This window comes from Diadema antillarum, unplaced genomic scaffold (genome assembly GCF_040938485.1).
Source record: "Diadema antillarum isolate AM-2024a unplaced genomic scaffold, OU_Dant_1.0 seq00001741_RagTag, whole genome shotgun sequence".
Taxonomy (NCBI): Eukaryota; Metazoa; Echinodermata; class Echinoidea; order Diadematoida; family Diadematidae; genus Diadema; species Diadema antillarum.
The window spans coordinates 222,710-250,198 of NW_027272424.1; the positions used below are offsets into that span (position 1 = coordinate 222,710).

Sequence of the window (27,489 nt, forward strand, 5' to 3'; positions counted from 1 at the left end):
CAGTAACATTTTTAAAAGGACATTCCTTTACAATCTTTCCGGTTTGTGACATTTCAGCTGCTTGGCCCTCTAAAAAAGTCTTATAATTGTTTGAAATATTTTGTAGAAAATGAAGATATGAAAGAAAAAATATTGCAGTTAAAAACGATTGTTCAATGCTTTGAAAGTATAATATTCAAATAAACTGTTTTCCACATTATACCAGCAACATTTTAAGAGAGCATTTCTTAACAATGTTTCCGGATTTGTGACATTTTTGAGCTGCGTGGTCCTCTAGGAAGTCTTACAATTGTTTCAAATACTTTGTTAAAAATGAAGATATGAAAGAAAAAATAGTGCAGTTAAAAGCGATTGTACAATGCTTTGAAAGTAGGCCTCTGCAAATAAACTGTTTTCCTCATTATACCGGAAACATTTAAAAAGAGCATGTCTTTACAATGTTTCCGGATTTGTGACATTTTTGAGCAGCGTGGCCCTCTAGAAAGTCTTATAATTGTTTCGAATATTTTGTAAAAAATTAAGATATGAAAGAAAAAATACAGTTAAATACGATTGTCCAATGCTTAAATGTAATATTATGCGAATGACCAGATTCTTGTCATGCTTAATTTTCCCCCACAGATCGATGTGTTGGAATAAACCGTTTCAGAATAAATGGTTTACTAGCGTGGTTATGACTGTTCACTGATCTCTTGTTAGTTACAACACGTCAACAAAGTTTGGCAATTTTCACATATCGAGCATCCCATAGTGGTAATGAAAAGACGTGTTAAGTGTCACAGAATTCTTTAAGAAGGAATGGCTTTGGCTCTGATATTCGGTTCGGAAACTGCCGTGATTCAGAAAAAAACAACAACCAAAAACGAACAAATGGAATTCATACTACTTGGTTCCCTTATCTGAGATTGGGTACTTGTACATCCTACATAAAGTTCTTTCCACATCGTATACTATAGGCAACAGACAATCAGCTGTGAGTGATTGTTTTGGGTGTTACCATGGCAGTTTCGTAGTGGTTACTATAGTTTCGTTTATAGCAATAATTAATTAACTGAAATCCAAGTTGTTCTTTGATGGTGTGATGTTCGTTTTTTCGAAATATCGTTAATCCGCAAATAAGATAAGGTTCGTCAATACGAAACACACAATATTCCCTCTATAGGTACCTTGATGTTCGTTTATCTGAAAATGAAATAGTGTTCGTTAATCCGAACTTTTGTGGCTTAACTCCGATGGTTCGTTAATGGCGAAAATGGGATAAGGTTCGTTATTCCGAAGGTTTATTAATCCAAAAACGAAAAGAAGCTACGTACTAACGAACCCTCGGAATAACGAACCTTATTTCACTTTCGGATTGACGAACCTTTGGAATAACGCACTTTCGGAATAACGCTCCTTCAGAATAACGAACTGCACCCTTTTCATGCGATGAGGGATTGAACAGAAACTCTGATTTTCTGTCCTGTTTCTGTTGGAAGTAAGGCAGTGTGTATCAGTCATACATCATTCAAAACTGGAACAAAAAAAAATCTTACTTTAATACTATACGTCTATTTCTCACCAAGGGGAAATTGCACACAAAATGCTAGAATGCATTTCCTCAATAACCTAACATCTAAAAGAATGTTATCATACGCCGCAATGTGATCATGAAATGCTCAGTACACAACCCAGTAAAGGGGCGAATATTATACATGATCAGTATACCATTCTTAATTGATACATAATCTCACAATGAGTCTTTAACGTTACAGTTTGTGCATTGATTTGAAACATGAAAAAAGATCTAACACACACATAAAATAATTTGCAAGTGAATATTCACAATTTCCACTGGTTGTCATACGTTCATCGTTTATTCATACCTTTGCCAGTTTCCACTAAACATGCAGTTCAACTTTTGTCACTCTGGCACAGGGCATCAATAATTCCCTCACATAGGGATTCCATTGTGTTTTATTGTTTATTCGGTCTTCTTTCTGTTGTTTCCTGCCACAGTCTTCGTGTATACTTGAATAATTTTCAACAGCATCCCGTTCTTTTCAGGGTTCACTTAATGTCGGCATCTCGCTATACCAATTTTATCGATGATGTAAAAGACATAGTTCCGCGCCCTATGATTTTTTCCCCTCTCTCTCTACCCACGTGGCATCATCTTTTTCCCTTGCCCGACGAGCCCCGAGGTGATCGGCCGATACTCAGGCTCGACTTCGTCTTGTTCAGCTTCTTTCGGACGTTGACCCACGAGTCCTTGCCCTTCAGTACCGCTTGAGGGCGCGAGAGATCTTGTAGGCGAGCTGATAAGATTTGAAAATGAAAGGCGAAGACTAATAATGGGCTGATTATACATCGTGGCAGTCAATATACAGTATGTCCCCCCCCCCCCCAATAAAAAAAGATTTAAAAAATTACAATCAGATTTTCGCATTGATAACACCCAATATGATTAAACTGTCTAAATGCTACTTCAGGGTCTTAAAATATAACATCTTAGTTCTATTTTGCAGAAAACCCCATTCAATTTGGTTAAGCAGTCACAGAGAAATGTGGATTGTTGTAAAGCATGTCATGAGTCTGATTCTTCCAAGTTTAGCACTAAGTCTTGAACTGATGCTCTTGTGTGTGAACACAATAGACAGGACTTGGAGGGAAGAGATTCCTTAAATGCTCTACAAAATTCCTCATTTCTCTTTGACCACTGAAGCAAACTGAATGGGGTTTTCTGCAAGATGTGGGCAATGAGTTATAGTTTCGTATCCTGAAATTGTATTTGGATTGATTCACTATTTTTAAAGTTATCATTGCGGAGGGTCCCGGTTTTTGTTTTGTTTTGTTTTTTGTTGACAATGACGGCAATGATGGGAATCGGCTGGAAAATTCCGCCTGAAAATTGATTTAATAGCAATTGTGGGAGGAGGAATGAGAGGAAATGAAATAATCAGTAAAGAAAGTAAAAAGGAAGAATAAAGAAGGCAAAGAAAATGTGCGGAAGAAAAAAAAATGATGAAATAGACGACTATTATAGGAGACAAAGATGAGAAAATGAGGAAGGAGTGAGGAATTCAGAAGAGAAAAGATACGAGTTGATGGAGGGTAGGGAGAAGTGCAAAATTCTTAACCTTATGCTTATTGTGCATCAAACTGGTAAGTATCAAGTCTGGCCCTTCGATATTTCCTATGCCATTCCTTTTTTACATTGTGTTCTTCTATGATTATGTCCTAAGTATTAATACCGCACGATCCTGTTTGTTTATCCCAATTTCTTGCTCTCTTGCTCTCTCGTTACTCTTTCTATTTCTTCTAACGTTTATCACCTTTCCCCATCTCTTTCGATTTTAATAATAACAATACGATGTTTTTACAACGCATAATCACGCCATTGCATCTCTATGCAGTTCAAGGAGGAAAAACAGGACTGAAAGATGCCATCAAATGCAAGCAAATGTTTTTTGAATAAATGTGTTTTCAGGACCACTTTAAACATATAGAGAATATAATAATGTATTTTTATTGTATGCACTTGCACATTTGTATTTACATGTAATGAATGATCTTGTGACTTACTGAGTAGCTCTGGACACGTTTCTTCGGGGTTATCAATCAGCAGGGAATATTTCGTCGGATCACGGTCCGTAGCTCCCTCTAAAGTAAAACAATAATGAGATAAGCGAGTGATGTGTTTAGCTTAAAAGATCTGCGAATATGAATACTTTATAGTCAGTTATTCTGCGCGTAGTTTACTTCAAAATGCTAGGGATTTATGATAAACAGTGTTGTAATTCTTTTGATCTTATGTTCTTTCTTATCAAGAGCACTGGATGAACGGCTGCAGTCGTACATGAATCACCATATTTTTTTGTCCTTTGTTATGCTTTTTTTTTAAAATTCAGAACTGGTTGTTTTTGCTGATAGTCGCAATTTCCGACTGAATTTATAACTAAAATGAATTAATGGACTTTGAAGAGTACATATCTACGATTTTCTTAGACGAACAGTTCACCTGTTAAAGGGAAGGTAAACCCAAAGAGCAATGTGGATTGAGTGAAAGCAGCAACATTAGTAGAACACATCAGTGAAAGTTTGAGGAAAATCGGACAATCGATGCAAAAGTTATGAATTTTTAAAGTTTTGATGTTGGAACCGCTGGATGAGGAGACTACTAGCGGATATGACGTATGAGTGGACAACAATACAAAGAAAATATAAAGGAAATTCAACAAAAATTCGCTTTTCTAGAATTATGAAAGAGCAATGGACCAACCGCTTTCAGAAAGCAGGGGGAATAATTGCTACCCTTAACATATGTCAATGTCAAGTTGATGGAATTTGTAATTTTCATGAAAAATGGATTTTTGTAGTATTTTCTTTATATTTTCTTGGTATTGTTGTCCACTCATACGTCATAACCTCTAGTAGTCTCCTCATTCAGCGGTTCCAACACCAAAACTTTACAAATTCATAACTTTTGCATCGATTGTCCGATTTTCTTCAAACTTTCACTGATGTGTTCTACTAATGTTGCTGCTTTCACTCAATCCACATTGCTCTTGGGGTTTACCTTCCCTTTAAGTGTGAAAATGTCGTTATCGATGAACTGACAGTTTCTCGACCATCCAATCATTCGTGGTGTTAAGTAATAACGCGAATGCTTCCGACTATCAGATCTATGTTCAGTGTCGTGATTGGCTGAAAGTTTGTTGCCATGGTAGCCGCTTACTTTCGACCTTGATAAGCCAGTACGTCTCACGCCCCTGTAGGAAGCTGTTGGCGTAAGATTGCTGGTTGTCCGCCGAATGGAGGTTCTTCACGTTCCCAGCGCCATCCGACAAATCCAAGGTGACTGGTTCAGGAATAAAAAACATGTGAATGATATCTTACGTCAGCACATTGCTTTCACTATACAAATTACTTATTGGACACACATGAACATTTGAGGATATATAATGATGACGTCATGGGCGCAAATAAGATTCAAACTCAGAGTAAATCCAACCTCACATAATAATAATACAGTCACATACAGTCAGCAAGTGTCAAGTTCTTGTTGCATAAAAGTTGAAATCAAATATAAGTCATTTGTCAGTCAATCATAATTGAGTTATTTAGAGACTTACGTTTGGTATTTTCACTTATGGTTGATCTCGGATTTAATGCAGCAGGGCCCAGATTTGTTTTCTACACGGGGGTAAACTCAAATCTTTTCCATAGGGTTCGTTTTTAATTATTAACTCCCAAGGATCGATATACTGCTACTACTGAAGACATTGCGTGCATTGCATGCGAAATAATCAATCTCGAATCACCTGCACCAGTATTCTCCTGAAGAAGCGAGGGGGAGCTACGTATTAAAAAGCTGTGAGTGCTGTAAACCTGTCTCTCTTAATGGTACACTGTACCAAGCTCAGAATCACTTTTGTATAATAGACGATAGAAATCTTTACTTTCATATCATTTTTTTTTTAATTTCAATTCAACAAAATTGTCTGAGAAGGTGTGTGGTCATATCAATTTGAAGCGATGAATTCGTTAAACATGACTTATTTACTTCTGTTATATAAGCCATAGAGATTTTGAAATCCCGACAGACTTTGTAATGGAATTGACATGGTTCCCTCCGACATTTTTAAATCCCGACACATTTTGTAAGGATTGACTGGTTCCTGAGTTTCAGAAATCCTGACACGGAATTGACAGGTTTCGTCAGAGGTTTTGATATCCCGACAGGTTTAGAATAAATTAATTAAGGCTTGACTGGTTCCGTCCCAGATTCTGGAACCCCAACAGAATTTGTGAAGGATTTGACATGTTCCCTTTAACAAGGCAAAAAACCTACTAAAGAACTTAAGAATAAAGATATTCAATAGCACTAAAGATCTCAGTCGAGAGTTTAAGGTTAAAATGTTTAAACTACTGCCAATCTCGTAAAGTCTGGCGATATCATGATTTATATTACGCCGCTATCCATTCTGCCGCTGTTTTTATCTTATGAGAAGCAGTTACTCTTGAACATTTGTCACAGGTTAATTCATAACCTGGCCCAGTTCGAGTTTAGATTACTCACAGGAGATTTAATAACAGAAACTACATAAATAAAACAATCTTCACACAATTATCTTTGGTGCCAGATTCTTCTGCAAAGATATTAATTTATTTTATCTCACTCTCGACCGCAGTGTCGAGTTGAGTAAAATATAAGGACACCTTGGTATGTGAATGAAAGTATGGCTCAATGTACACAACTGAGTTTACACAATATTATCCACTGTTACTTCAATTTAACACAGTTATTAACAATTGACGTTCACAACTGAGGGTGGTTGACAATATAAACTTCTCTTCGGACAAGTCAGCTCAGTCGACCAGGGTGGAGAGCGTTGCCTTGGCGACGGGACAGAATAGTGGAGACCCACAGTGCTACACTCGAAACCAGTCAGAAATCAGGGGGGTGGCTGTTTCGGGAAGATAATACACCAGCTATGAGAGCTATTCACTGTTCAAAAATTAGGGATCTTTGACAGTATGTGAAAAGGCGTCTGCACTCGCTGGTGTCAGAATGTGCTCTCCTATCGTATAATGTCTTAGTTGACAACATTTAATGCTTTACAAACTTGCAGGATAAAAGTAACTCTGAAAAAATAAGTTATACAGCTGAAAATCATTCTACGCAACTAACATGACCAAACTCCTCTTTTTCCACAATCTCCTCTTTTTCTCAGTTTTCTCCACTTTCTCCGGCCGAGAAGAGAGAGAAACCCAAGGCCGAACATTCCACATTATTTACGGTGGACAGCTTGACCACCACCAGGGTAAAGAGAGGAAGAGAGAGGGAGAGAGAGAGGGAGAGAATGGAAAAGCTAGGCAAGGGGGATTTTGGTTAACATCACCAGCCAGAGTCATGGCAGAGGTGCACATTAAAGGCTCGATGTCATTAAAGGGCAGCCTGAGCATTCACACTTCAAACTGTCACAATCTACAGCGCTTGGCTTTTACAACATTCTCCGATAGGCATAACTTTATGATATCATCGTACTTGACATACATCAACTGATATGTGGTATATTAACATGCACTACCGCATCATTTAACAGTCCATGTTTAATTTCTCTTCTGTTGTCCTACAAATAGTACAATGTAACAATTTACACTATAGAGTAAGTGATCATTCCTTGTGTCACTGTTCACCATAAACTACCTCAACAATTAAATAGCCATCACCGGGGTTACATATGTATCTGGCTATTTAAAACAACTGCAATTGTATAACTGCTGTAGATCATTAATTATGAAATACAATGTTATAAACTTGCGAATCTGCAAATGCTATATACATTAAAATTGGTTTGTCAGAATGACAAATTACACGTCTTGAAATGACTTGTCACAGTCCTACTTTCAGATTAACTTGTAATTATTATTCTTCTGAAAGGTGGTAAGACACATATCCCACATGAAATCATTACTTAATCACTGGAAAGATCAGTAGTGATCTGGAAATGTATACAACCTATACAAGGTGGTAATCCAATACAAAGTGGGCAACATTACCAATGAAACAAGGATAATTCAAGCTTACCTGTTTCGGGAAGATAATACACCAGCTATGAGAGCTATTCACTGTTCAAAAATTAGGGATCTTTGACAGTATGTGAAAAGGCGTCTGCACTCGCTGGTGTCAGAATGTGCTCTCAGTGAGTGAGAGCAATCTCTTCCCCAAAACGGGCAAAACCACTGGTTTATGGAAACAGCTGCTAGGCTGAGCCTCACCCTTACATTCCAACGTTTAGGGTTGGAGGTCATTCTTGGTAATGATGTAACATACTTGACGAGAGTTGAAAGCTTTATACTCATAAGGATGGAGAGGGGGAGGGGGTTCTCCTTCCATCTACAATAATAATGTGCGGGGAAACTGCACATAAACATGCGATCAAAAAGTATGTACACACAATTAATGCATTTTGTATAACATTTAAAGAAAAGGTTGGGGTAGAATGTTTAATGCTATTCCTACAATATACTCAATATCAACAAGATGAATTAAGTCAATCCATATTCCTGAACCGTATTTGTCAACAGCGAGGGAACAGGACCTGACATTTTCCCCTCCTAGAATCATGTCGTCCCGACATGACGCTATGGAAGTAAGTAAGCATGAAGCAAGGCAAGACTCTGCTTTTGCAAAGCCAACTGCTCTTCAATGAGCTTGACCTTCCTACTCCCCAGAGTGCCATACCAAAGTCGGTCAGGTGGAACCCGACGCCTTGAAGACCGTCTAGGAGGTATGGGTTGTTCTTCTGCTACATCGGACTGGGTTGACGGTAATGACTCATCTTCCGATGTGTCATCCGTAGCTTCATGTTCAATGGTTTCCTCTGCCTCGCCTATATCAGTCACTTCGGGTAATTCTTCTTCAGGCTCCCTCTGTTCAGGTATGAATTCCTCGGCATGAGGATTCAAGATGGGAGTGGGCTGGTCTGGTTTACTAATGGATAGACGTCGGCGGGGAGCCGGGGTTGGACGAGTTTTAATGACAACAGGGTCCAAAGTATCATGTACTACAATGTCCGATACAATGTCCGAGTCGGTAGATGAATTATCAGGGACACGAGATGGCTGAGGGTTCTTAGCAGCTAGTCGCTTGGATGTCCTGGGCCGTGGTGTCGGTGCTGGTCTTGGGGGTGTGACAGGGATGTCTGGTTCAGATGGAAGGAAACCACATGGGAGGAGAAGGTTTCGATGGAGTGTACGTTCAGGGCCATCATCGTCCATCGGCTTAACGACGTAAACAGGCATGTCAGCACTGATTCGCCAAATGACGCGATATTGTTTACTTCTCCACCGGTCTGCCAGTTTGTGTTTGCCCTTGAGGCCAACGTTCTTCACCAATACTCTATCTCCAACAGCCAGGGCATGGTCCCGAACAGACACGTCATGACGCTTCTTTTGGTAGGCCGCATTCTTCTGGGCTTGGGTAGCAGCAAGCTTATGGGCTTGGTTTAAGCGGCGGCGCAGGTCTTGGATGTACTTGTGATGGGACTTGGCGGAGGCTTGCGGCGTGGTGATGCCAAACTGCACATCAATGGGTAGACGGGGCTCTCTCCCAAACATGAGCATGTAGGGTGATGCTCCCGTAGAGGTGTGTCTCGTGCAATTGTACGCGTGCACCAGGGGTCTAACGTAGAGCCGCCACTGCTGTTTCTTGTCGTCCTCAAGGGTGCCAAGCATGTTGATAAGGGTCTGGTTGAACCTTTCTACTTGGCCATTCCCCTGAGGATGGTAGGGAGTCGTCCTGGATTTACGGATGCCAGCCAGTTGGCACAGCTCCGAAATAAGGCTGGCTTCAAAATCTCTCCCCTGGTCGGAGTGCAGCCTCTCAGGAAACCCGTAATGGATGAAAAATTGTTCCCACAGCACTCTTGCAACAGTCTTGGCCGTCTGATCTTTGGTTGGATATGCTTGCGCATAACGGGTGAAATGATCAGTTATGACTAGTATGTTGGAAGTATTCTTGTTGTCTGGCTCCAAGGACAGGAAATCCATGCATACTAGTTCCATGGGGGCAGTCGTTGTAATATTAACTAGGGGTGCTGCTCTCTGGGCTCTCTGCTTCCGTTGCACACACCTCTCGCAAATACGACATCTGTGCTCTACTTCTGCATCCATACGCGGCCAGTAGAACCTGGATCTAAGGAGGTCGAAGGTCCTCTCTTGTCCCAGGTGGCCAACGTCATCATGGAGAAGGCGAAACGCTTCTGCTCGATGGCTACTTGGTAGAACGAGTTGTCTTGCCCGGTTGCCTCGAGGAGCGGCGCTCACCTTGTATAATACACCGTCGTCCATTTGGAGGTTTTCACGATGCCGCAGGATCACTCTGGCTTCCTCTGCCATCTCTGATCTCATCTTCGTTGTTAGAGGAGTGCCACTCTCTATGAACTCGATAACTTGGCGGATGGGGTCATCTTCTAGCTGCAGCCTTCTCCAGTCTGCAGGACTTAAGCTTGGCAATGCAGTTTCTCCTAAACCGCCTGAGGCAAAGTCATCAGGAATGGCCCCTTCTGAATCAGTAATGACATCCACTAGGGCACACCCTCCACCATCATTCTCTGCATCTTCACCCTCAGTGTCCTGGCCAGAAATGCTGAATTCATGACTCTGACAGACTGCTCGGAATGCCTTTTGTGAACAGATACCATCACTAGGGTCTCTGAGGCGTTCTTGGAGTCTGAAGATCTTCTCTTGTGTGCTCATGAATTCCTCGTCATCCCCGAGAGAAGCTTGGGGTATTCTGGATAAGGCATCTGCATCTGCGTTCGTCTTGCCAGGTCTATACTTGAGTGTGAAGTCAAAGTTAGCCAGAGCTGCCAACCAACGGTGACTCGTCGCATCAAGCTTTGCCGATGAAAGAACGTAGGTGAGAGGGTTGTTATCTGTCACTACTGTGAATGTGGCACCATGGAGATAGTCTATGAACTTCTCAGTGACGGCCCATTTCACAGCAAGAAATTCTAGCTTGTGAGCCGGGTAGTTGGCCTCACTCTTGGAGAGTCCCCTGCTGGCGTAGGCTATAGGCCGCTCCTTCCCATCCACTTGCTGATAGAGCGCAGCACCTAGCCCACTCGTGCTTGCGTCCGTATGAAGGATAAAGGGTGCAGCATAATCTGCAAAAGCAAGGATGGGGGCTGAGGTGAGCATTTCCTTCAGTTTGCTGAAAGCACTCTGGCATTGTGAGTTCCAGTTCTCACCAAAGGGCGTTGTTGGTTTGGGCCTCATGGCTAGTGGTGCCTTTGTTGGCTTCCTCCCCCTCCTTCTGATAGGGTCGTAGTCTTTCATCAAGTCGTGGAGTGGTTTTGCAATTCGGCTATATTCGGGAACGAAACGCCGATAGTATCCAGTGAAGCCCAAAAAGGACTTCAACTCTCTAGCTGTTGCAGGAGTTGGCCACTGCTGGACGGCAGACACCTTGTCAGGGCTGGTGCTCACTCCCTCCTTGGAGATCACGTGTCCTAGACATTTAACTGAGGTTTGAGCGAAACAGCACTTCTCCGAGTTGAGTTTGAGGCCGAATTCTCTAAGCCTGGTGAAGACCTTTTCGAGGCGGGTGAGGTGCTCTTCAAATGTGGCGGAGAAGACCAACAAGTCGTCAAGATACACCAGCACATCTGTCATAGCCATGTCTCCCATGCATTTTTCCATCAAACGCTGGAATGTGGCTGGGGCATTCGTTATTCCTTGGGGCATCCTGTTAAACTCGTAAAAGCCAAGAGGGCACCAGAAGGCTGTCTTTGCTTTGTCCTCTTCCGCCATTTCCACTTGGTAATATCCAGATTTAAGGTCCAGTGTTGAGAACCAGACTGCTCCAGATAGGGTGTGGAGGGTATCTTCTATCTTTGGTATGTTGTATTGATCCCGTACTGTCCTGCTGTTCAACTTCCTGTAATCTATACAGAGCCTCAAGTCGCCATTCTTTTTTCTAACGAGGACAATTGGTGATGCAAATGAGCTTTGCGAATCACGGATGATCCCTTTGTCCTTGAGCTCTTGTAAATGGCGACGAGTATCTGCATAATCCGCAGGAGGAATACGCCTGGAACTCTCACGAAATGGAGCATCATCTGTCAGGCGGATTTGATGTTTGACTGCTGATGTGCGGCCAATATCCAGGTCGTCTCTGGAGAACACATCTTGATAGGACTGGAGCAGCTTGGCTAAGCGTTGTTGGTCAGCTTCGCCAATCTCAGTAGCATCACATCCTACTGGAGGAGAAAAAGGCTGGGGTTCTTGCGGAGCACTAGTTTCTAATTGGTCTATTAGAACTTCAGCAGTATGAACCGTAGCGATAATCGATCCTCCTGGAATTTCAATGTCATGCTGAGATGTATTGGTGACGATTACATCCACGTCACTGTTGGGATCTTGAGGCAAAGTAATCACGCTCCTTCTGATCAGCAATCCAGCTGGTGGAAAACATCCTTCTCCTTCTTCAATCATGACGGTTGCGGAGGATTGGAGAGGGGTTTCGACAACACCTGTAACCACTTTGGTCTCGCCAGCCTTCATGTGAACACTCACCTTGTTGGGGAGTCGTACTGCAGGTGGCTGAATATCCGGAACATCATTGGATGTTGCATCCAGCTGGTGAAATGCTGAAGTGAGGGCGTTATTCACCTTCATGGTCTGTAGGAAATTTTCTCCCATCTTCTGCTTGCAGCCTTCAAGCATCCTTCGCACTACATTGGTATTGGTGCCCATGAGGAGGGGTGCTTTCTCACTGCCGTCTCTTGTAGGGGTTACCAGTGCTAAGGTGGTTGTCTCCACCTCAACACCGGCTTTGTCTGCTGGGAAGTACAAGTGGATTTCAATGTATCCTATGTAGGGTATTTTGGTACCACCTGCACCAACCACAAGCAAGTTGTCGAGAGGCTCCAGGGGGCGATGTTTTAGATGTTTATGGTAAAACACCTCAGACACACAGGTTACCTGAGAGCCGGTATCCATCAGACACTCACAAGAAATCCCATCAACCTCCACCGTGACTATGGGTTGATCACCCACAAGTGAGGAAGGCAGAATTTGGGATCCCACTTTAGTGGGAGATTGATGAGATTGATCTTGGACTGTCTTGACTCGCCCTGTGGGACGTCTTCTTCTCCTTCTGGCCACCTGTTGTCCCACTACTGGTGGCCGCCGTCGTTTCCCGTGGACTGGGTTCGCGACACCATCTTGGATTGCACAAGGGCGGCATTCGTCTCTCCCTCGCACTGTTCCATTCGGTGCCCATCCTCGCCACAGTTGTAACAAAACATTGTCCGCCTTCTTCTTTGATTGCGTGGGGGGCCCCTTGGAAATGAGTTGGTAGTTGCTGCCAGCTGTTGTTGGAGTGACATGACTTGCTTCTGAAGCTCAGCAATGCGTTCATCAGAAGGGGAGGCTGCAATTTGTTCAGCCGAAAAAGCCTTTTTCTTGCCCATGTGTCCTCCCTTCCGGCGCTCCGCCTTGTCAAGCTGCTTCTGCTCCTCCTGTCTAACCTCCTGGAGAAGGGCAACGAAAGTGGGGGGTGTAGATCGCCGTTTGAGGTCGAGTGCCACCAGAAGAGGATCATTGTAAAGGCAACCTCTCAAAAACTGTTGCACTCTAACATTATCTCCTCGTTCTTTGGCAACTCCGCCGGCATCAAGGGCTCGTGAGAGGTGACTTTGCAGACGAAGGAGGTATTCAGCTGCCGCTTCATGCTCCTGCTGGTAGCACTCGCTAAATTTCAAATAGAGTTCATCCCCATCAGTCGTCGACCCGTATGCCTTCTCAAGACCTTCAAGACACTCGGCTGCTGTAACATCCTTCCCCAGTGCCCAAATGATGTCACTGGCAGGTGGGAGTAGCGATTCAGCAATCCTGTTGTACTTTTCGGAGTCTGACAGATCTCTATCCTCCACGAGCTGTTGGGCAGGACGCCGCCAGCTTTCGAAATCAAACTCCCCACTTGGCACAGGGGAACGTCCAGAGAAGAGTCTGAGTCTCCTTCGCTGGATGGAAGATGACGTCACGACGTGTTTGACTATGGTTTCTTGGACAGCTTTTGGTATGGTCACCTCTGGGTTTGACTGGGAGGATACAGGGGGATCTAAAGACAAATCGGCAAGGGTTTTTCCATGTTCTCCAAGTAGCTTAGCCAGGGCAGCTTGGAAATCAGATTTCTCTTCTTGCTGGGACATGATTGCAATATCTTTGTTAGCTTATCGACAGGAACGAAAATATTGCAGAGCAAAAACAAATAGAATTGAACAAGAAAGCACCAAAATTTCAAAATTCAAATATTATGGAAAAATTGTGTCAAAACTATAAAGTGTTCACAACAACTAAAATAAAGTTAACAATGTATAGAAATTGACACCTGTCAGTAGTAGGCCACTACTGCACAAATGACTTTAAATTAAGGGTGATTATTGAAATGATCACACTTAAACATAAAGATATGCTATGTCAACTTGGGGTTACATAAATTGCAGTTACCTCATAGTATCACAACAAGGAACAAATATATCAAAGTTAACCCTTCAAATCAATTCTGTGTGTGCAATTAGCATAAGGTGCAAAAAAAAAAGTTAATTAACTGCTTTAAAAAGGTTATCAACAAATCTGAAAGAGTTTGAAGGTAATACAAAAATTTCTCTTCAAAATTACAATCCGGGCAGTGCCTCCATTTTTGTCACAGGTTAATTCATAACCTGGCCCAGTTCGAGTTTAGATTACTCACAGGAGATTTAATAACAGAAACTACATAAATAAAACAATCTTCACACAATTATCTTTGGTGCCAGATTCTTCTGCAAAGATATTAATTTATTTTATCTCACTCTCGACCGCAGTGTCGAGTTGAGTAAAATATAAGGACACCTTGGTATGTGAATGAAAGTATGGCTCAATGTACACAACTGAGTTTACACAATATTATCCACTGTTACTTCAATTTAACACAGTTATTAACAATTGACGTTCACAACTGAGGGTGGTTGACAATATAAACTTCTCTTCGGACAAGTCAGCTCAGTCGACCAGGGTGGAGAGCGTTGCCTTGGCGACGGGACAGAATAGTGGAGACCCACAGTGCTACACTCGAAACCAGTCAGAAATCAGGGGGTGGCTGTTTCGGGAAGATAATACACCAGCTATGAGAGCTATTCACTGTTCAAAAATTAGGGATCTTTGACAGTATGTGAAAAGGCGTCTGCACTCGCTGGTGTCAGAATGTGCTCTCCTATCGTATAATGTCTTAGTTGACAACATTTAATGCTTTACAAACTTGCAGGATAAAAGTAACTCTGAAAAAATAAGTTATACAGCTGAAAATCATTCTACGCAACTAACATGACCAAACTCCTCTTTTTCCACAATCTCCTCTTTTTCTCAGTTTTCTCCACTTTCTCCGGCCGAGAAGAGAGAGAAACCCAAGGCCGAACATTCCACATTATTTACGGTGGACAGCTTGACCACCACCAGGGTAAAGAGAGGAAGAGAGAGGGAGAGAGAGAGGGAGAGAATGGAAAAGCTAGGCAAGGGGGATTTTGGTTAACATCACCAGCCAGAGTCATGGCAGAGGTGCACATTAAAGGCTCGATGTCATTAAAGGGCAGCCTGAGCATTCACACTTCAAACTGTCACAATCTACAGCGCTTGGCTTTTACAACATTCTCCGATAGGCATAACTTTATGATATCATCGTACTTGACATACATCAACTGATATGTGGTATATTAACATGCACTACCGCATCATTTAACAGTCCATGTTTAATTTCTCTTCTGTTGTCCTACAAATAGTACAATGTAACAATTTACACTATAGAGTAAGTGATCATTCCTTGTGTCACTGTTCACCATAAACTACCTCAACAATTAAATAGCCATCACCGGGGTTACATATGTATCTGGCTATTTAAAACAACTGCAATTGTATAACTGCTGTAGATCATTAATTATGAAATACAATGTTATAAACTTGCGAATCTGCAAATGCTATATACATTAAAATTGGTTTGTCAGAATGACAAATTACACGTCTTGAAATGACTTGTCACAGTCCTACTTTCAGATTAACTTGTAATTATTATTCTTCTGAAAGGTGGTAAGACACATATCCCACATGAAATCATTACTTAATCACTGGAAAGATCAGTAGTGATCTGGAAATGTATACAACCTATACAAGGTGGTAATCCAATACAAAGTGGGCAACATTACCAATGAAACAAGGATAATTCAAGCTTACCTGTTTCGGGAAGATAATACACCAGCTATGAGAGCTATTCACTGTTCAAAAATTAGGGATCTTTGACAGTATGTGAAAAGGCGTCTGCACTCGCTGGTGTCAGAATGTGCTCTCAGTGAGTGAGAGCAATCTCTTCCCCAAAACGGGCAAAACCACTGGTTTATGGAAACAGCTGCTAGGCTGAGCCTCACCCTTACATTCCAACGTTTAGGGTTGGAGGTCATTCTTGGTAATGATGTAACATACTTGACGAGAGTTGAAAGCTTTATACTCATAAGGATGGAGAGGGGGAGGGGGTTCTCCTTCCATCTACAATAATAATGTGCGGGGAAACTGCACATAAACATGCGATCAAAAAGTATGTACACACAATTAATGCATTTTGTATAACATTTAAAGAAAAGGTTGGGGTAGAATGTTTAATGCTATTCCTACAATATACTCAATATCAACAAGATGAATTAAGTCAATCCATATTCCTGAACCGTATTTGTCAACAGCGAGGGAACAGGACCTGACACATATATCTGTCGTTATTACATAATTACATGATTATCATTACCGTAAGTTATTATCATACATGTGGTGTCAACATTATTGTATTGGCATAATTTTTGCCGTTGTACGCGTGACATTCACTATACTAATATTATTTTGACAATTGGACAGACAGGGAAAAATGATTCATAAACTTTTTGTTTACAAAAATAATTCTCTTTTAAATATACAACAAACACAGAAGATTATCCCTGTACGTACTATGGGCATGAGTATTAATCATTAGATCACGATGAACGATTTTTTATGAAATTATTGCCGTTTGACAGTCGGGAATGACGTATTCAGTTTGACGGAAAATATCATATGATTTGCAAAGATCTGAATAGACAAGGAAGTTCATTCAGGTCTACGGGGGTCAAGATTTTTTGCGATTGCACCGCTCGTCGTGATCGAAAGAATGCTCAAATCACCTGTAGCGCTCTACGGGTTCCTCGCTTCAATGAAAGAAAATTGTGCATCCTGAACGCGCTGAATGTACCTGCTGAATATTTAACTGACTGCTGCTACCATTTCAGTCGTTCGCCTCTCCTCTGTTGCGTCAAAAGCCTTTCAGTTGTGACGTCACTATTTGTGCTGAATTCTATTTAATTAATCTTTCATTCGATGTACATACCACAGTTTCCCCACAGAAGTTCCCCACAGTCTGCAAGCTTTACACAAATACGTGATGAAGCGGAGACGAAATTATAGAAAGGGACTGTGTTTCTTGTACTGACTTGATTACATTTCGTTATAAATTGAAATGAAGTAATTAGATTGGCATAAAAAAGCCTGTTATGATCCATCAAAAAACCCGATAAAGGAAGATGACGTTGCGAGTTTAGTTATGTAGAGGCTACTTATCGTTACCCGTACGAAATGTATCCATAAATAATTATTATGCCAAACGCTTCCCCATCTCCAAAAGTGACCGGCCTTACACAACTTTAATCATTAATGAAGGTTGACATAATTATAACTGCATTGTGCCGTTGACATTTCAACCTGCATCGCAAATTGAGATATCATTGTTGAAATGACCACCTACACGAGTAAAACATTGTCTGACCAGAGTGACGTCGTGCCTATTGATACTGCATAGCTACATCGCCTATAAGCGTCAACTCTCACAATTGCAAACTCTGGTTATCATTGACAAGTAAAGAAACTCGTGTGATTCTTTTTTACCTGCATGTCGCGCTCAGTATAAAAGAAAAAGAACACCTGAAAAATTGCTGTCAGGAGAAACTCAGCAATTCATGGTTGCCATGGAAACAGGGATCGAACCAAATTTTTCGCGCAGGTGCCTGTCTGTCTCTCACGGCATTGATTCAGGATAACGTTTTGATTAGCTTGACGGTCGCCTGCTGAAGGGTTTTTGTATCAGGCTCGAGATTATTTCGTCCGCTAGAGCGAAGCATTCTCTGTTCTCGATTTTAACGAAATCAGCGAAGCGTGTAACAATCGCCGAATAATCATCGACCAGAATGCAAAACTTTCCCCACTTTAATTCCAGCGTCATTGACTTTCGTATATTCTCGATCGTTATATCAACGTCCATCACAAGATCATGTGGAAGAGACTAAATTCATAAAGGTATTCAAATGAATCTAGCCATGTAACAGGTGACGTTTGGGCAGGAAAATAAAACTAATCTTGGAAAACGTAGCTTCAAAAAAAGCGAGAACGTAGGGAAGTCCTAGCGAAAATATAAACCTAACAACAACTACATTGTATTCCAATACAATAAAAGTAGTTGAAGACTGCTTAGCCATACAATCGAACAAACGTTTATCATCTACAAGTATACGTATTTCAAAATGCACTTTATACAACTAGGCGTGGTAAGGTATAAACACATAATGTACGTGAATCATATATATATGCATATATATATATATATCATTTATACATATCATTTATTTATATTTACATAACATAATATGTCAACGTATTATGTAAGTATATATGACAATATCATAATTTATGACTTGTGTGTATTTGCGCACTATATATGTGTGTTCAAATTTCTTCTCCTCGTTTTCTCTCACATTTTACACTTTATGTTCTTTTGGTTGCCAAATTGACATAGAGGTCAATGATTTCTTTCTAAATTCATTCCCAATACCTTTATCTTCTGTCATATGACACTGCCTTCGTATGCATTCCAACAAGTTTCGGCTGGTACAGAAAGGGTTGAATAACCGCTGCTGGTTGTCTGGGGATAGAAAAACACACAAGAAACAAACATGAGAGGTTATACTGCTGTTGTTCGCGCAGCGTTCTTTATAATACCACACGCAATTTTATATTACTTCAAGCATCAAGGTAAAAACCCAACCGACCAGCGCAAGAAGTCCGCGCTGATATTGTATATGAACATTACGGTGTATACACTACAATAATGACGTCCTAGCATTCACCTTCAGCACTTTTTGTAGTATCTTACTACAAGTCATGAACAGAAGGTGCACGTTCAGAAGATTACCACATGAGACTTTGTTATCACGTCCCAATGTTGCAATCGTCAATATCTCAACGATGTCGGTCTCCGTATCAAAGTGATTTCTGGTATAAAACGTATAGTTTTTCAATTCAATTCAAAGTTTATTTCATTTTCCGACAAAAACATAAGTTACACTTCTTTTGACAACAGAGAATAAGGTAAACAGAACATTATGTATTGAAAAGAATGTACAACATTGAGGACCTTATAGTAATTATACATTGTTGTGAAAAAAGAAACAGAAGTGATCGAAATGAAGTACATGTATAACTTTGCTTAAAGTGCGAAAAATGGAGAGACCCACTAAAAAGACAGAGCTTGTAGAATGTGGGCCCCTCTGGAAAAATAACATCAGTGGGAAAATTAATTGAAGCATCATAAATACAAAAGGGAAGAAAAAAAGAAAAAAAGAAAAAAAGAAGAAGAAGTCTGGAAGCCCACTGAGAATTAGATTCACAGATAAATACATTTACTTTTATAGACGCGAACGAACATAGAAAACGACTAGACAACGAAACAACTACTGAAGAAAAGGTTGTACGGGACAAAACGGAATGGACAAGACTAACAAACAGAAGACAAAATAGCAAACGAAAATGCACAACAGAGACAGCGATCTCCGACAGAAGCATGTCAAGAGAAACAGATGATAGTTGTGGAGAAAAAAAGTGATATTGTAACGCCTGAAAGGAGAAAAGCAAGGAAATGAGGGGACGTATGGACTGGAGTAAGACAGAAATTCAAGTCTTTGACGCTTTGGGCGATAGCGTAGATGGCAGCAGACATCCACTAAAAAGAATACAATTTATTCTTCAAAGAGGAAAAAAGGTAATTAAGTCAGTAAGTGAGAAAGAAGGCCAAATGGCTAGTTCAGTACTGTAGAGTCATACGATTGCAATAGAAAGGACTTCAGTCTCCTCTTGAAAGAATATATAGATGGGGCGTTTTTTATATCATGATTCAAAGAATTCCAATAATTTGGGCCTATATAAATAAGTGTATTTTTAGCAAGGATCGTGCGTAAAAGGGGTAAATGAAATTCATTGGAACGCCTAGTGGGATATTCATGAAATGATTGGTTTTTGAGGAACATAGAATCAAAAATAGATGGGAGCAAATTGTTGCAATAATTGTACATAAATTGGCCTAAATTATACAAAAACAGATCTTTAATTTTCAAGAGCTTGCTAGAGGCAAACAACGTGTTTGTATGAGAACGTACAGGGGAATGGCAGATAACGCGGAGGGCTTTCTTTTGCAAGAGGGACACTCTTTCAAGTAAATTCTGATGCGTGTTGCCCCAAACTAAAACTCCATAATTCAAATGAGGCAATATTAATGACGAATATAACATAAGTAATATTTTTTGTGGAATATAAAATTTCAATCTATTTATAACACCTATATTACGCGATATTATATTACAAATATTATCAACATGTGATTTCCAGGAAAGTTTATTATCCACAATGACCCCCAAAAATTTAATATTTGATACTCTTTGTAGATGAGAATCATCTAAAACTATATTTGTGTTTAAATTATCAACAGTATTACTAAAAATCATATATTTTGTTTTTTGAGCATTGAGTGATAACTTGTTAGCTCTGACCCAGTTTGTCACTTTTTGCAATTCAATATTGATTTTGTGAACGAGAAAATCAATATCGTTATGGGCGAAAAATACATTTGTATCATCTGCGAAATGAATAAAAGAGAGATCATCAGATACGCGACAAAAATCATTTATATAGATAATGAACAATAAGGGCCCTAAAATACTTCCCTGTGGGACGCCACATTTAACTTCTCTGATAACTGAATCATTATTATTAATTGTAACAAATTGTTTTCTATCGACTAAATAACTCTTGAACCACTCCAAGGCCTTCCCACGTACTCCATAATGCGATAACTTATAAAGTAAAATGTCATGATTGATGGTGTCGAAGGCCTTGGAGAAGTCCAAGAAGATACTAACTAAATGAGAATGATTATCAATGGCATGAACTACTCTATCAACGAAATGTAAAAGAGCATGCGAAGTACTATGTTTTTCACGAAAACCAAACTGAGAGTTCGTAAAAACTTCATGTACCTTCAAAAAGTTGCCAAGTCGTATAATGTGAATAAATGATGTGTTGGTGTCTTAAAATACTCTTTTCAAAAGGAGAAATGATGTCAAAAACGTCATAAGTATAGGCCTACAAGGCCAAGGTCTGACTTGTTTTGAATCAGAAGTTTTCTATCAAAAAAGAAAATGAAAAGAACCTTTGGGTCCCTTAAGTTGTGCCAAATTTCTCTGTACATTTCGGTTTGTGTTTTTGTTTCCGTTTCATGATCAAGATCTATTTCAATTAACGTGAAGTGAAATGATCTGCTTCAATCAGGTTGTATGTTTGTTTGTTCTTTTTACAAATAAGTATCTAAGAAGCCTATTATTATCATCCGTGTAGTTACTGACTTCCACACCCATAAAGATACGATGAATAATACACGACGAAGAGGAGGGGAGAGGGTCTTTATTCAATTTGGGCCTGACAGTGAGAATCACTATTCGACCTGGTCACAAGAAGACTTCTATGTAGAGTTTCTTTAATATATGAAACTGTTGTTATTGTTTCATCAAACAAATGATGTATTTGACTCTGTACTGCTGAATTACAAGGCACGTTCCTTCTGTTTGCTAGAGGCAAACACGCCTCTATGTAGACTGGTTAAGTGAGTTGTTGAAGTTTGTCACGACCGTGGCGTTCTAATGTGGGCATTTCTCAAGTGTCACAAGTTTTGATGGTTTCTGATTGCGAGTTTAGAGGTCAATGGCATTATTTTCCAAACCATCTCAACTTACGCTTTTATACCTGAAGGTTTGTAAATGAGATTAAGAATATCTCTTGTCAAACTTCAGACTATACAGCTGAGTGGCCTTGTGTTATGAGAAGTGAACATGTGTCACTAGAACCTTCTTTTTCTCCTCGAATTTTATTGATTGGACTAAGTTTTGCGTGAGAATTAGAGGATACCCAGGACTCTAGCTTATCTCTCGCATCCTGTTACCTTGCTGGTTACAGAGGACCTCTTACCTCTTAAAGGTCACTCAAAACGTGAAAAGAGCTCCACCTTGCAAGGACAATAATACTGAGGTCATGTAAAATTAAGTCTAACGGTTATTCCCAACAGTGTAACAGGGTGGCTAAGAACGGCTGAATATTAGACTTTGGACCAAAGATACCATTAACTCGAAAACACTAGCTATTATATGGCCGATTTATCGACACAGAGTGATCTATCTGAGACTTGATTTACGTAAAAAATATGCGCCCCATTCAAAGAACAAAAGAGGGATCAATAGCATCGCCGTGGAGAATATCGAAGTGAATGCAATCATCGTGAAATCGACAAAACAAAGGATATTGATTTTGTTATGCTTCCAGCAGAAAAGATAATCGAATAACTATCGTTGCTATTCTTGCACGCAAAGACACAGCTGTTTGTTTCAAACTTGCGCGTCAAACACGAGCTACCCGGGGGCTAGTCTATAATGATAATGTTCTTTCATTGGCAATTTGGATTGAGACATCTCTCAAAGGAGAACGTCTTTCTTTGGCAACTCATAATCGCAAGGGAGTAGAAATACGTCATTGGGTACTGGACATGAGGAGAATCCCTTTATACCCATATAGGTCGCAAGGAATTGAACAATCACTAAGTTTTTGTTTCACAAAGAATTTAAGTCGATTTGAAAAGCTAAGATCAACGTAAGATTTCTGCGGTATGCCGGGTGTGTCTTCAGCGATATTCAAACATCCAAACGTACGTCAAAATTGTGGAGACTTTTTCATGCAGCCATGTATGTATAGAAAATAGATTAAAGGACAAAATAATTTTTGAAGTGGATTTTGAAAACATCTATAGTATATCTGAACAGGGAAACTAATGTCATTACATAATTCTAAATTGATCTTCTGTAACTTTTAAGATCAACTTCAATTCCTTGTAAAATACCCCTAAGTCATATTCGTGACCTTAAGGTCACTTGTACTTTGCAAACACCACGTTAATACATATTAACTGGCTGTTACTCTTCCTTATCTATGCAGTGACGATGAAGATAAGATTTTGATAATTGTGAGACTCAAGGAATCCAACATAGCTTTTGATATATCTCATTCTCCTCTTCCTCCTCCTTCTCTTTCTTTTTAGTTTTCTTCACTTTTCAAATACAGATATATCATAACAAATCAACGCAGATTTGTTGCTTTTTCCCCCCTAGCCTATATATTATCATAATCGGGACTCCACTGTTAGCCTCTATGTTTACCGGTAGGCCTATAGCCATGCTCATTAAAAGCATTATTAGAAATCTGTGAATTTGTCCAGTTATTCGTCTATACATTTACTGCGTTCAATATTAAGAGAACGTAATATAATCATAATGAACATAATAAAGAGATAAGGACATAGCACAAGCCAGTGTGCACAACAAAATCAAAACAAAACCATGATAAGATTTAATTGTCTCGATATTCAGTGGAACACAGGAAGAGACTATGAGACAGAATGTGGAATAAAGGAGATAGAATCTAGTGAAAAGCGGTGCTTGTCGGGAATAGGTCTCCTACACAAGGGATTTTTTTTTTTTTTTTTTTTTTGGGGGGGGGATCCCGTAATCAATAAAAATGTTAAATGCAGTAATAGCCACAAGTAAAAGAAACAACCAGAAAAAACTAAAGAAAGAAAAAGATTAAAGGGACTGCATACTCGCATCATAAAGAATGTGATTGGAGTTATAGTTGGATACCTGAACTTCAAAATAAATAGTAACAGGATTTCGAAATCGGCTATTCATGTTGGAGTAATTTTATATATTTCTCTGTTATGTGTCGGTCTATATACCTACACTGTATCTCCGTTATATAAACCACAATGTATACAGGCCTATATGCACGCAACTGGTATAATTTTAATTTACGTATTCTGTTTGCACTGCCTTCTTGACCGTGTCACGTGTTATGTTGGACAAGCAGGTATTCGATCTGCATCGATCCCAGCCAAATGTCGCGGTGATAAAAGGGGACGTGTCTTAACTACGGCTTTACCTGATCGATAGAATCAGTGTCAAAGGAACTCTTCAACGCCGGTAGTACACTGTATTGTCAATCAATGATAGTGCATGCGAAGCTGAAAGAAGTGAGCTTTGAATACTGAGTGTATACGGGGTGTCCCAAAAAAAGCGGAACGGTGGGTTTTCAGTACTTTGCGTTCTAAAAGTGATATATTTTTTGACATCATTAGAAAGAGCATTTTCCGCAGAAGACAGAAGAGACGCTTTTTTTGGGACACCCGGTATAGGCTACACAGGCGACTGTGTATCTTCGCCTCCCTTTTCTGGCCCACAGTGCAGTGAAATTCGGTTAATACACATGTCGTGTATTACCATGATATTACGTTTATTGACACAGTGTTCCTTATATGTCTGAAGTTGTTTACTGAAATACTTCCAGCAATATTGTCCAGCACGTGAAGTGTTAACGTGTGCTCAAAGTTGTTAATCCCCATTCTCAACGTGCAACGTCTCAAAGTGGACGCTATTCCTCCTGCTTTCACAGACATATGGGCTCATAATCATTTAAATATGGGTATAGAGCTTACAGCCTCAGTTATAAGCTCTATAGACTGACGTAGATAATATCTACGTCAGTCTATAGAGCTTATATCTGAGGCTATATGCAGTGTCCCGTTCATGGTCAAAGTCAAATCGTATACCCCTTTTTGTAGACCTTCAAACTGAAAGATACTTCGCTCTGAAGAATGAAAACAATAGATATAGACGCTATCATCATTAGATATTATAGCCAAAAGCATTTGGAATTTGAACTAAGCTTTGTCCCTTTTTATTCTTACCTCAGATATCGCCCTTAAAAAAATGGTTGATAGTGAGAGGGAGGACCATCTACAAGCTTCACATATCAAAGTAATGTAGTCAATGTATACATTGACCACTCTATACTGTACATAATTTGTTCTTGCCATGCTGATCATGCTGATGGGAACAATTGTCCATAGACATATTAATGCTTTCCTCAAACATTCAGAGGGTGAAAACAATTCGTATGAGAGATGAAAGGATATATATATATATATATATATATATATATATATATAAACTCTGGTCGCAAGAGCTGTGAAGATAAGATGAATCCTGTACGAAAAATGTTTTCATCAAATTATTTTTGTGCAAGACTTTATTCCTTTGCGAGAGTTCCAATGATATTTTGAAATGTTGATCGCGTTGTTGTTAGGAGTCATTTGAAGTCACCAGAATCTTAGCTGTACCAATTCGGATAACCTCACAACAGTCAAAATATATGTAAATGAAATTTAGACCTTAAGATCCTTGTGAATTCTGTCATCAATTTTCAAAATTGATCTAAAATTGAAACACCACGACAAAGGAACAAACAAATCATTCACTTACTATCGAATCTGATCACCAAAATTATACACCTTCAAAAGACAGAGTCCCATTTCATTGGAAACAAGATCCGAAAATGTATCCCCTATAAACTGTCTATTTAATTAGTACTGTCAATTTTTGTACCAGTGTCGAGGCTTTTAATACAATGTGAATAGGACACCGACATACGTGTGCATGGAAAACATAAAAATGAATTATGCCATAAAGATGAGAATGAAGCAGAAAAAAGAGAGATGATTATTGTAATAATTAATATGATTACAGCGGTAACACCATAAATGGTGATTAATTATACATGCACTCACTCAGTCCTTTACGTAGAGCAAGGTCGCGTAAATGATTACGCAATGCAAATAATTAAGGGGCTAAGTACATACTTCGATAAGGCCCAGTCAATTACCTTGTTGAACATAATTTGAACAAATATCCCACGTCTGATAGTTTTACGTTGTACGAGACAGTGTGTACATATGCACTTTGTGTAACTGTTTCGCAATTACCGAAATTGGAGGAGTCTAATTATCGTCTGCAGATCGAAGTACCCACGTATGAAATAATGCAACAAACCAAATAAGGTGTTTGCTGTCGGTCTACTTTTAATCGTACATTATGACTTCCAAGTTTTTAAATATCTATGTACTCCTAAGGCTCAGAGTGTGTTTTACACAGTACATGTTCAAAAATAATAATTGGCGATGTCTGTGTGTATGTTGGGGGGGGGGGAACAAATTTGTGGTCATTAAAAGAATACTTTTTTTTTTTTTTTTTGCAATCAAGAAATGCGTGCGTGTGAGTCCCAATCCAACATATACTCTCCTTACATCTTAGTCGAGATCTTGACTTACCTCCATATTTCACTGTAATGAATACCATGACTGGTTGATATTCTCCGCTTTTCCAGAGGAACAGAATGAATGGGACACCGTCTATGATCCAATGCACAGCCGCTCTGATGTCTCTCTGACTATGTAGCAATTTGTCGATAAAAGACTCAAAAGCAGATTGAAAATGTATATATGCATTTTCCTCTGGGCTCGTAAGTTTGTTAGCAGACGCTCCGTTCCATGATACCAACAAAGTGCAGTCCGATCCTTTAGTCTGTGTCGAACAGTAAAAGCGGCTTCATCAGTTTCGATCTCAAAAGGAAGTATTCCTAAGTAACTTTTATTCTATTCTTCATCACTGCATGATTGTCTTCGAAATGTATATACCAGGTGCAGCAGATTTTACAGGCTCAAATATTTGCCGTTAACAGAGGAAATTGTCCCCATGGAAGCACCACTCCGTTTTATGGCGTATAAGGAGGTCGAAATGGAAGAAAATGTCAAACATCTAGAGTTGCGAATGTTTACCCCGTCGTGTTCAGACGACTTTTCACCAATGCGCGAAGCTCGCTCCGACCTCACTGTGTGGATACATTCGGCGTAATTTTACTCACTGGCAGACGACAAGCAACGTTCGCCAGTCCCATGTTTGTCCGGAGGAAATGCTACGTATTCATTTAGTTGTCATACACCAAGTCTTCACATGCAGCAGGTCAGATGTGTTGGTTAGTATCGACAAAACACAGAAAAACTATACGAGCTGTGTTTGGTTCCTGCTGTATCTTCGGAAGTCGCGCGCCATGGGAAAGCGGAGAACTATACGCAAGAGAGTATATTAAACTAACCTTTGCTCCCGGGCCGTCGCTAGGGTCGTTCTGTCTTTCAGGCGACCGATCTATTCTTATTGGCGATCGCTGTTCCACTCTATTGTTAACTTCGTCTGTATACATCTGTGTCTAAACGGTCAGATAAAATTTAGGCTTTTAAGAGCAGGAATCGATATCTTTGCTTCAGACAAAGGCTTCAAGAAGTTGTAGACAGCCATTAAAAGGAGATTAATATATGCCCATCACTGTATGTCAGCCCGGTTAATCCTTTTAGAGCGGGAGTGACGAAAAGAAAAGAAGATTGGTCGAAAGAAAAGGAACTGACATCACCGCTGAATCGCATTTCTATGGATGATTGCACTTTCCTTTTAACAATGAGTTTATCAATAGAATGTTAACATCAATTCCTCAGGCGATCTTCAAGCACAATCTAGAAAGTTATAAAATGCCCAGCGTTCTTAGCTTCGACACGAAATTGCATGATCTTTACTAATAGTACTTTTTCCCATCAAGTTATTCATGAATGGTAAAATATCTATACATAGCCATAATGTT

At 39.9% G+C, this 27,489-nt stretch overlaps 2 protein-coding genes across 2 annotated transcripts; both read right to left on the bottom strand.

Annotated features, from left to right (window-relative positions):
• Positions 1-2,111: 2,111 nt before the first annotated feature.
• LOC139711982 (uncharacterized protein CXorf65 homolog) lies at positions 2,112-26,215 on the bottom strand. Its single transcript, XM_071623826.1, has 5 exons — positions 26,129-26,215; positions 18,428-18,517; positions 4,718-4,840; positions 3,565-3,642; positions 2,112-2,297 (listed from the first exon to the last, which is right to left on the bottom strand). The coding sequence occupies exons 1-5, from the start codon at positions 26,154-26,156 to the stop codon at positions 2,152-2,154; spliced, it is 465 nt and encodes a 154-aa protein (XP_071479927.1). The 5' UTR covers positions 26,157-26,215; the 3' UTR covers positions 2,112-2,151.
• LOC139711972 (paraneoplastic antigen Ma3 homolog) lies at positions 11,854-13,929 on the bottom strand. Its single transcript, XM_071623817.1, has one exon. The coding sequence runs from the start codon at positions 13,704-13,706 to the stop codon at positions 12,669-12,671; it is 1,038 nt and encodes a 345-aa protein (XP_071479918.1). The 5' UTR covers positions 13,707-13,929; the 3' UTR covers positions 11,854-12,668.
• Positions 26,216-27,489: the final 1,274 nt, after the last annotated feature.